This window comes from Sinocyclocheilus rhinocerous, unplaced genomic scaffold (assembly GCF_001515625.1).
Source record: "Sinocyclocheilus rhinocerous isolate Xijiao unplaced genomic scaffold, SAMN03320098_v1.1 scaffold1445, whole genome shotgun sequence".
NCBI lineage: Eukaryota > Metazoa > Chordata > Actinopteri > Cypriniformes > Cyprinidae > Sinocyclocheilus > Sinocyclocheilus rhinocerous.
In genome coordinates, this window is record NW_015658652.1 from 111251 (window position 1) to 123159 (window position 11909).

Sequence of the window (11909 nt, forward strand, 5' to 3'; positions counted from 1 at the left end):
CGTTCATGCCAGACTGGGGAGAGAGGTGTTGTAATAATGTAAAATATGTGAAAAATAATGTGTTTTTCGAACAACCTAGTATGAGAGCCTGTTCTAGTACACCCCCAAAACAAAATCAAGACTTTGTAAAAGAGCATAATAGGACCCCTTTAATGTTTTTGCAGTTTAATTCCCCAACGTAAAGAATGTCTTTCCAGTGACTGCTCTGCTCATGCAATGCAAATGTTTGTGTTTAAAATGAACTAATTGAAAGGAACGAGAGAGAGAATAAGAAAGGAGGGAAATGATGAGTAGAAATGAAAAGACACCTTAGCACATTCCCACATTAAAATGCATGAAGACAAGCTTCATATCCTTGAGCAAACCTGTTCATGCTATGCCGAGTTGCACAAATTCAATTACGCATGCTTCTCTCACACCTCCTCGCCCGCCCCTTCCCCCCGTCACGACCCCACCCTCATCCGACACTTCACACACACATAAACGAGCGCATCCGTCTTACCTATAGTGCAGTGTTCTCCGTTCCATCCCGGGCTGCATTCACACTTCCCATCTTTGCAGGTCCCGTGCTCGCTGCAGCGTGGGTGACAAGCCCGTTGTTCGCACCCAGCACCCATCCAGCCCTCGTCACAGCGACAGTTGCCCGCCACGCAGATGCCATGTCCACCACAGTCGGCTGCACACAGCTCTGTGGGACACGGGGAAAGAAGGGGTGTTACCGAATAGTAGTTGGGACAGGGGGTAAAGAGAAAGCAAATCCAGGAGTTATTGTCAGTGATGGGACGGCCACGCTCCACTACCTTGTCTGATGGTTAGTGAAAAGAAATTCCTGCACCTCATAAAGGGGGCAATCCCCTTTGGACAATACAAATCTAATAAGACCATTACAAAGCAGGGCTTCAGGGATTGTGGGAGGTTTAACAGGGCAGTGTCTCTTCCTTTCTTTTTTGGGGGGAATTCCTCCTTTTGTGTGGAGGGGAGTAGGCAAAAACGGAAAAAAAGAAGAAAGAAAAGTCCAAGAACAAAATCCAATTTTGACTTCCCATAGAAATGGAGACACACGCTGGATTATTTAAGTCGGTTTTTCTGCATAAGTAATGAGGTGAAAGCTGAGACAGCATGGCACAAAATGCTATAAAAGAAAGATTTGCGAGACAATAATTGAAAGTTAGTACACAAATTAAATCTAACACATGAGATTTTAAAAATAAAATGGTCTCTGCCTCCGAGGGCTTATAGGGGAAGTTTGGCTGTGTGAACCAAAAGTGCCAATTAATTCACTTGACGCTACATATCACACCTAGTGAGTTTGAAATTCTGACATAATGGAAAAGTTCCAGAAACATGTGTGGCATAAAGCACAAAACATCAATTGAAATGCTAAAGGGAAGTTAACATGAAATACTTTAGGGAAGTTGACAGACCCAGACGTTAGACTTCATTTACAAGTGCATAAAGAAGTCAGTGAATGGTGGAGGAGGAAGTGTCATGATTTGGGAGATGTGTTCTGCAGCAGGAGTTGGGCCTCTTATTCAGCTACATGGCAGGGTGAATGCACATGTTTATCAGAACCTCCTTCAGCAACATGCGGTACCTTCACTGCAAGCATCTCCCAATCAGCCTGCAACTTTCATGCAAGACAATGACCCCGTCACACTGCAAAACAGGTAAATTGGTTACTTGAAGCTAAGAACACTAAAAATAATGAAATGGTCGGCCCAGAGATCTAAACCAGATTGAAAATCTCTGTAAAATCCTTGGCGACAAAGTTATGACTAAGAAACCCACTACAGTCACTGGACTATGGAAGAGATTGGTAGAAGTGTGGTCCAAGATCACACCAGCGCATGTCCTGCAGCCGCAGATGTGCTGAAGTCATTGGAAGCAGGGGCCTCTACACTTCCTACTAATGTCTGACAGCTTCAACCCTCCAAATTTTTAGTTGTAATCTTCTTTCGTACTATGGTGGTTACTATTTTCTAATTTTGATCACAGTTTTCCACAAAATAAAGTTTTTTTTTGTTGAAATTGTTATTTTGTCAAACATGTTAGTGGGACAGTGGTATACCTACAGCTAATATTCCTTCATATTTTGAGCGATGAAGATTAACAATATTTCAGAAAAAAAAAATCAAGTATTTATAGATTGTTCTCTAATTCTGATCTCCACTGTACTGTGTATATTTAATTTTAAAAAATTATTGTGGTGTATGCTTTTATTGGTGGATACAATGTAAAATCATGATATGTAAAAAAGAAAAACATTAGCACACATGTTATGCATCAAGTACTATAATATAATAAAAATAACGGCTCTCCTGAAAACATAGAACAGTGATTATGTGCCGTTGTCTAATTTGTAAAATGTATGCAGAAGGGAGTCAGAAAGAAGGTTGCCTATAGGCCATTAATGAGTCAATTATGTTCATGTAGCTCTGCATTTTGTAATTGTTACAAATTAAACAGAGTTAAGTTGGACTTTTCAGGCACAAACCATAACATGGCATTACCAGATTTAAAAGCTTGAAGGAAAAAAGAAAAATCCTTCCCTCATGCTAATTACAGCGCTGGGCCTTTGTTAAATTATGTAAATGCCCTTAATTTCACATGCAACATTTCAATTAGAGGCATCCTAATGGCATTTCATTCAGAGCTGCTTAAAGTTGTCAGGGAGACACACAGTTGCTCATTTCCTCTGGTTCTTGCTCTCCTTTATTGTCCCTCTCTCAATTTGCTTAGTGTATTTTGCCCCTCGCTCTCTCGCATAAACACAAAAACTACTCGCTAGATTATAGGAATATCTTTTTCTCATAACAGTGTTCCTCAAAGCGATTCTCATAAAGGTAACACACCAGCCAAATGACAGGATGATACCATCTGCGAATCGTTCCAACAATGCTTCACTGCAGGGCAAAGATGCTACTAACGTTGTACAATAATTGGGTAACTCCTGCTTGCGTCCTTTAATGGAGGAGGAGAACTAATTGATGCAGATCTTGAATGTTTGCAACAGCTCATTTCAAAACGTGGTGGAGCTGCCCGACTGCCCACATACTAATAGAGCTGAAAGCTTTCTTATTCAATTACCAACACTGACCAAGAGAACCGAGGCAAAAAGAAGGAAAACAGGGGAGATAAATCATTTTTAATCTTAGGAGTGGCCTTATCTCCGTTTAGTTTTGCTGCATAACATTTATTTTACCCCCAAAATGTGTTAGAACCATTACTTGTACAATTAATGTGTGTTAAATTTGCAGAAAACTTTTCATTATTTTATTTAATTTTATTTACCAAACCAAAACTCACATTTTCCACAGTTTATCAGTAGCAATACATGAAATGTTTGTCAGTCTTAAACGGTTGCCAGATGTTTGCCACAGGAGGTAAATATACTTATGTTATGTTATCTTATTTATTATTTGTATCTTTTTTATTTTAATTTAAACTTTATGTTAAACTAAAGTAAATGAAGTAAGTTAAAGTAAAATAGTACAATTAAATAACATTATTCACAGCGTATCGATAAGAATAAATGTGTTAAATTTGCTGGGTGTTTTTCTGGTGTGGTTGCAATTCAGATCGGTGAGCAGAGGCAGGCGGAGGACAGTACAAGTCTCGTAATAATTTAGTCATGCTGCATCTTTTGCTTGAGAAGCCAGGCTTTAAACGGCTATTTCCAGCAAAGCTCTTGGATTACCCAATAGGTCAGTCTGTCTGCTTGGCATTAAAGGGAAATTCATATTCACATTCATATTGTTTTTCAAAAGTTTGCTGAAGCAAAATTCCCATTAGTTCTCTGATCTCTTTAAGCTTTGTGGTGTTTACAATAGGCGCGACCAAAATAACGATATTGCATCACTGCTTTTGAGCACTTCTGGAGAGATATCAATAATAAATGTCCTCGTTTCAAAACTGGTTTAGTAAAATAGCATTTGGTTTTCTCCCTTGTGTTACAGGGGAAGAAAAAAAACGTATTATCAATAACTAAAACTAAAACTATAGAAAACATTTTATTAATTGAAATAAAAGAGAATTCATAGTTTGAAAAAATAGAAATGTTGGCTTGGCATGTAACTAAAATAATTGTGTGCACTAAAACGACTAACTAGAAATAAAACTGAATTAAAAAATAAATGAATCCTAAATAGTAATATTTTAACAAATAAATAAACAAATAAGAAGAATGACAAAAGCACATAGCCAAATTGCAAAATATTGAACTAAAATTGAAATGAAAACTGAAAATAGAAAAGTAAAGCGAATTCAAAATTTTAATAAAAAAAATAATAAATAAAAAACAATAGTTCATAAATAATGCTAAAATAACTGATTGGTGCAATGAAAATAATTAAAGATCATTCTTCCTTGTGGTAATTTAGTGAAGCTGACAAATAAATAAAGAATATATAGGTATATATTTGGTCCTACTCTAAAGTACCAAATTTCAGACACACCTGAATTAATATTTAATGGTATTATCATTTTTTAATTGCCATTAAAAAAAAATTTGAATTACCTCATGAAGTAAGTCAAGATAAAAGGCAGAGATGAAATCTAGACAAAGGCTTGTTGCTTTGAAGATAACATGTTTTGATTTGTGTTGCATTTTTAGACATAATAAAGAATTAGTAAGTGTGTCCAAACTTCTGACCATTAATATGTATTAATATATATTTTGGAATGTTAAAATAAAAATGCTGAACATTACTTTTGTTAGTAAAATGTTTAGGTGCATCTCCTGGTTTCAGCCAACTGCACTAGTGTATTACAGGGTGTCTGTCTTTCACATTAACTAAACCACAAGTGGAAGACTCATGTCCACTGTAGTCATCAGTGTACCATCTTGAGTGAAAATCAAAGCACACTATCCACGTCGCTGTTTAACAGAATCTGGCTCTCGCCATCCGCCATGAGGTGCTAAAAAACTTTTGCTGCATCAGACGCTGCTGTTTCACCCCCACCTCCTGATGAGGTCTAACTAGTGTGACCGAAACAGCTCAAATGTGGAAAAATCTCTGTGAAAAGGTGGTCAGGCATGACCGGGAGAGGGGACTAAATTGTTTTGCAACCATGGAGAATTTGACCAAACGGTCTATTCTTGATGAGAAAAAAAGAAAGGAAATGGCACAGTGGTGACTTTATCAACCAAGTTTATAAATGGCTGCTTAATTCCGAAGGAAAAATTTCTTTGAAGGGGTCAGAATTTCAAAATTTGAATTTAAACTTCCAGTTATAGGCAAAAGACTGCATGTTTACTGAAGCGCTTTGCACACATTGTTTTCTCAATCACACAAGCCGAGAACATTGAGGTAAATTAGGTGGAGCATGAAATTACACCCTGACACCTTTAGTCACCGCTGTCATGGCAACAGGTGGCGTGGAGATTAGCAAAGCTCAGCTGCATCAAGGGTTCATTTAGAGGGTTTACGAGATTTTAACATGAATCAGTTCATGCACAGGCACGCATAAATATGTGATGAACCGCTCACAAAGACAGAAATTCAAAAACACAGGTGTACAATTTGCCCTTCAGATTAGTGTGATGCTAACACTGTTGCACATAGTGCACTCTGAGACACAGATACGCGATATGATCAGATTAGGCAGGTATTTGTACAGGATGAGATACTTATATGATTAGTAATTATCAAAGGTCAAAAAGAAGCAATATTTCTCTGAATATGGTAATTATTCAGTGCAAATGTTGCATGATTTTTAAAAATATATATATATATATTCGCATGGAAGCCCGTTTCCGCTACAGAATAAATAATATAAAATGTAATTGCAACTTTTTCTCTCACAATTATGACTTTTTTTCTCTCAATTGCGAGTTTATATCTTGCAATTCTGACTTTTTTTTATCTCACAATTCTGACTTTATAACACGCAGTTGTGACTTTATATGACTCTATTCTGACTTTATAACTCACAATTGCAAGAAAAAATAAGTCAGAATTGTGAGACTGAATGTCGCGTTTACCTGTGGTGGGCTTCTATATATCTGTGATTACTGTGTTCACATTTATCCTTTATGAAAGGCTCATTACACTAGTTTTGCAATTCTTCTTTGTCTTGTGTCTCATGAGTATGAGAGTTTTAAGACAGAAGTTTTAATAGTGTTTCTGATTAACTTCAGTAGCATAATTGGTGTCACAATCTGTAAACTCAATTTTCAAAATTTACGAAATCAAAATTTACATGAATTAGTCCAATCTCTTTGTTTTATTGAAATCAAAATTTGTTTTAGTTCAGTGTTGGTAGATGTTAATGTAGGTAAAGTCAACTTGAATTGTAATTTGCAACCTATTTTACTTTCATAATCTGATGTATTGCCATGTATTGTTGAATTGGTGCCAGTGTAAACTAAACTATTAAAGGGGTCATATGATGCGATTTCAAGTTTTCCTTTCTCTTTGGAGTATTACAAGCTCTTGGTGCATAAAGAAGATCTGTGAAGTTGCAAAGACTAAAGTCTCAAATCCAAAGAGATATTCTTTATAAAAGTTAAGAGTCAACCACGCCTACCTAAAACGGCTCGTTCTAACATGCTCCACATGTCTACGTCACTGTGTGGGAAGATTTGAATAACGCCGCCCAAATGTTCACGCAAAGAAAGGAAGCTTAACTTTGATTCTCCCTGTAGTATTGTTGTTGCCTTCGCCATGTCGTGAAGGCGCTGTGTGTTTCGTTATGAAAGCGAAACTTACACCAAATAATGTTCTTTTAGCAAAGTCATATGACCCCTTTAAAAATCTACCACGGTTCTGACCTGTGGAGCAGTCGTGACCAGTCCAGTTGGGGTCACAATTACAGGTGTTGGTATCAGCCAAAAAGGTCCCATGTCCAGAGCACTGCTCCATACAGGAAGCACGCGGACTCTCGCATCCAGGACCTCCCCAGCCTACAAAACAATGGCACTCTCCGCGCACACAGACACCTCTCCCTGAGCAGGCCGGGTCCAGGCAGTCCACTGCAAATTAGAAAACACAAAGCACGTATTAACTGACTCATTTTCACATCAAAAGATAATTCAGAAGCAGAATTCAAAGTAAAAATACACCAGTGAAGCCATTTCCCATCAGACCAAACTCATCATCAAAGACAAGCGCACTAGATCAAACTTGAACAGATGCATGTGCTCACATTAAACTCATAGCTCAGTGTCCCCTGCTGTTCCTCTTCCTTTCAAAGTATGACTCAAGCCTTAGTCATCAATCCCAGGCCAAAAAAAATAATTTACTCTAGAGGTTTAGCTCTTGTAGCGGAGAGCGCGCCACATGCCCAGCCGTGTCTGAGGAGGTCTGACACTTCCAAAAACCCTGAGAGAAACAGGATTTACAAATGGTCAAATTAAATGGCCACATTGACTGTCGTGCAGTAAACTGGCAGGTGGGAAGAGTGTTGCGCTCTCTCTCTGACTCCTCTAGCTGCTGGTAATGAGATTTCCTCTCAGCACTGGGAAGGGAAAAGACTGGCGCGGTCAGAGCATGTTCTGGTAAATTGAAAAGCGATGCTGGATGTGGTCCCCCCACTTACTGTGAACCCAAAACCAAGCGTGACAGAATGCAAACAAGGACACCAACAAAGGCCCATGGGCGAAAGGCTCATCTTCCTGTACCCACATTACTCTAAATTCATTTCTAATCCTCGTTGAAGAATATGCTATGGATCAGTCACCCCAGACCAATATTCTAAAGATGGAGGTGGGGGGTGGGGGATGTAGGCAGAAGGGTTGTGCACCATTCAGAATTGAACTGAGAATTATTTTACATTCCAATTCAATTTCTAAACTTGAACTGAGGTAGCCAACACAATGCACAACAGCCATTTAAATTTGAATGTAAGTAAATATGATATAAGTTGATATTTTAACTTTATTTTAACTAGAAAACCCATGTTTGTCAAGATTTTTGAAATTTATAAGTCAAAAAGTTGAAAGATTTATAGGTAGATATAGAACAACAGGATAGAGTGAATATATGCCAGAACAGCAGAATGCTAAAACAAGCAAACTATTGAATACTAAAATGAACAAATGAATGATAGGATGATGGAACGAACAAATTAACAATAGAATGTTAAAGCAAATGATAGAATACTATAGAATGCATGTTGGAGCCGATAGTTTCACTGTTGTAGTATTCTCTCCCACTACATTTCCTGTTAATTCTATACTATTCTAACTCAATAAAGGCAAAAATCTTTCAACAATCTCTCTCATAGAATGCATGAATGGACAAATGATAGAATTCATGAATGACCACACAAACAAATGGTCGATAGATAACTATATTACTATATAGAAAGGATTATTTATTTAGCATATTTAATAACCAGGGTGAAATAATACTTGATTTCCCAAAATGTTTTTCTTTTCAGTTCTTTCAATTGCAATTCGGTAAATTCCTCTTTCTTGTCAATTTCCAATTGAAATTCATGTGGGTGTGGCCTATTCAAATTCCATAGCTGATATGAGACAATTTGCACAATCATCATAGGATCGGAGTTTTGATGTATTTGGGAATTATTAGGATCCACCAGGAATGTGTATTACGTAATTACAAAGTATGAAACTTGGAGAAGCTGGCAAAGTATATTTGGCCTGCATTTATTTGATACAAATACAGTAAAAACAGTAATATTGTGAAAAATTATTACAATTTAAAATAACTGATTTCCATTTTATGTTAAGATATAATTTATACCTATGATTCAAAACTGAATTTTCAGCATCATTACTCCAGTCTTCAGTGTGACATGATCCTTCAGAAATTATTCTAATATGCTGATTTGCTGCTTTATTATCATTGTTGAAAAAAAAAAAAAGATAATGAAACCATTACATATGTGACCCTGGACCACAAAACCAGTGTTAAGTCGCTGGGGTATATTTTTAGCAATAGCCGAAAATACATTGTATGAGTCAAAATTATTGATTTTTCTTTTATGCCAAAAATCATTAGGATATTAAGTAAAGATCATGTTCCATGAAGATATTTTGTAAATTTCCTACCGTAAATATATTAAAACTTAATTTTTGATTAGTAATATGCATTGCTAAGAACTTCATTTGGACAACTTTAAAGGCAATTTTCTCAATATTTAGATTTTTTTGCACCCTCAGATTCCAGATATTCACATAGTTGTATCCCGGCTAAATATTCTCCTATCATAACAAACCATACATAAATGGAACGCTTATTTATTCAGCTTTCAGATGATGTATAAATCTCAATTTCGAAAAACTGACCTTTATGACTGGTTTTGTGGTCCAGGGTCACATATATATTTTAAATTGTTTTTAATATTTTTTTTTAGGTTTAAAAGAACAGCATTAACTTGAAATACACTTTTTTTTGTAGTCTTTAGACTTTTTTAAGTCTTTACTGCCACTTTTGTTCTAAAAAAAAAATAAAAAATCTTACTGACCCCAAACTTTTAAACAGTAGTGTATATCCATTAGAAAATGAAGGTATGAACCAAGAATGTGCCCTCACAGATGGCTAACATGAGGCCAGCTGGGACATGATGGGAAAGAAGGGATGGGGTCACTACATTGCCAACTCCCTTTACCATGACACAAATGGGTGGAGAGGCCTTTCCTATAGATAAGCAGGAGTTCAGGTCTCTTAGCAGATGGTTTGGGCACAAGGCACAGAGATCATAGGCTAAATGACAAGAGCCTCTCTCCTGGCAATTAATCATCACCGCCTGAAGGTCGCGGCGAAGAAAGGTAGAACCGTTAAAGGGCCAGCATCGGCATTCTCTTACTCGAACGGCCAATGGTGAGACCCGAAATAGAATTGCCGGGGGTCAGAGCAGTCAGAACATACCATTTGTCAAAATCGGCTAGATCATTTTTCATCTGGAAATGAGAGCCTTCAAAAACTGCCAAACACAATGGCTACTTTAATCTTATCTCTTCAAGCCTTGGTCGCCCCTCTCGTTGGGCCGCTGTAGTCTCAGTACAGACTTAGAGCAAATTCAACTTATTGGATCTTGACACAAAATAATTGTTCATCTCTTAATGGATTGCTTTGGACCCTCAGAAGTATCCATAAAGCATGTAAAGGAGCGAGGAGACTTTCTAGGCATAACGAGACGAGTCAGATACATATGGGCCCGCTACAAACTCGAAGGTCATGTACGCCCATCTTAAATATTCAGAAGGGGACATATGCATACTAAAAAAGGCCACAATGGGCCTCTTTCTCCATTTCTGTGCAATTTGGTGCATACAAATGCTGTGAAAAAGATTTTTTTCTTTATAAAAAGGGGCAACGGCGCCACTAAAATAGCTCAGACATCCTTACAACAAAAGTATTATTGTGGTATAATGGTTAGAGACAGGCGATGTTACACATGTAACAGCTGAAAGTTTATTTGTCCAAAATTTAGGTGTATACTAGCAAAAAAAAATTAAAAAAAATGCCATGACTTTCCAATATTGAACTTTTTCACAATATTCTAATTTCTGATAACACTGAATTTTGGGTTTTCATTATCTGTAAGCCATAACCATCAAAATTTCAAGAAATAAAGGCTTGAAATATTTCACTCTATGTGTAATGAATCTATATAATATATGGGTTTCACTTTCTGAAATGAGTGACAAAAAATATTGACCTTTTTCATGATATTCTAATTTTTTGAGATGTACCTATATATGATGAAAAATAAAGTAAAAAAAAAAGCCATATAGTGAAATAGTATTACAGTTTAAAATAACTGTTTAGTATAAGTAAGCTTAGGGTAAGATTAAAAAAATAAGGAAAGAAAATAAAGAATAAGAATAAAATAAGAATCAAAAATACTTTTATTCAGCAAGGACACACAAAATGGATCAAAAGTGACAGCAAAAGGCATTTTAATGTTATAAAAGATTTCTATTTTAAATAAGTGCTGCTCTTTTGAAATTTCTATTCATCAAAGAATCCTGAAAAAAAAAAATTTATCATGGTTTGGACAAAAATATTAAGCAGAAAAAAATTATTATTTGGTAATAATAATAAATTTTTCTTGATCATCAAGTCAGCATATCAGAATGATTTTTGAAGGACACTGAAGACTGGAGTAATGGCTGCAGAAAAATAGAAACAGTTATTTTAAACTGTAATAATATTTAATAACAGTACTGTTTTTTTAAACTGTATTTTTGATTAAATAAATGCCGTCTTGGTGAGCATAAGAGTCGTCTTTCAAAAACATTAGAAAATATGAATTTTTCCAAACTTTTGACCTGTACTTTAGTAGTTTTTATTTTTCTCCCTCTATTTTTCTGGTACCTTCTTCGCAGTTCTCCCCTTTGTAGCCAGGATTACAGATGCAAGTTCCCACAATGCATGTGCCATGTCCGCTGCAGGTAATGTCGATGCACTGGTTGGTAGGAATGTCACATTCGGATCCTTTCCAACCGCTGTGACACATGCAGCGGCCTTTAAGGTACTGACCGTTCCCACTGCAAAGCACTGGACAGGACGCTGGAAAGAGTACACACAACATGTAAAAGGTCTGCCAAATGTAGCTTAAAAAAAAACAAAAACACAGCTTGTGCTGCATGGTCTGCTGGACTCTTGTAGGAAGATGGCAGCTCATGTCTGTGTAAAAATCAATATGACCACTGCAGCAAAAGTTACAGTGGTAAAAGTGAGTGAGACCATACTGATCCAGAAGTTTTGTGTATAAACAAGGGATTTCTGAAAAGTGAACGATCAAGAGTCTAGAATACACTAGAAAGAGCAAAAGAGAAATGGTTACCTTAATGCCTGCCAAAAAAAAAAAAAAGCTAGTTACTACATAACTATCAGTGGCGGCTCGTCGGGGGAGGCAGGGGAGGCACAGCTTCCCCATAATTTTGAGATTTAATGTTAATAAAATTCACAATTCATTTCAGTTCATTCCGTTCA

At 36.6% G+C, this 11909-nt stretch overlaps 1 protein-coding gene across 1 annotated transcript in view; it reads right to left on the minus strand.

Annotated features, from left to right (window-relative positions):
• LOC107722800 (teneurin-4-like) overlaps positions 1-11909 on the minus strand; it is a 243647-nt gene that overhangs the window by 84399 nt on the left and 147339 nt on the right. Inside the window, exons 13-15 of the mRNA XM_016531280.1 lie at positions 11289-11483; positions 6773-6973; positions 503-688 (exon numbers count right to left, since the gene is read on the minus strand). Of these exons, the coding sequence (XP_016386766.1) occupies positions 503-688; positions 6773-6973; positions 11289-11483 (582 nt within the window). The remainder of the gene's footprint in view (positions 1-502; positions 689-6772; positions 6974-11288; positions 11484-11909) is intronic.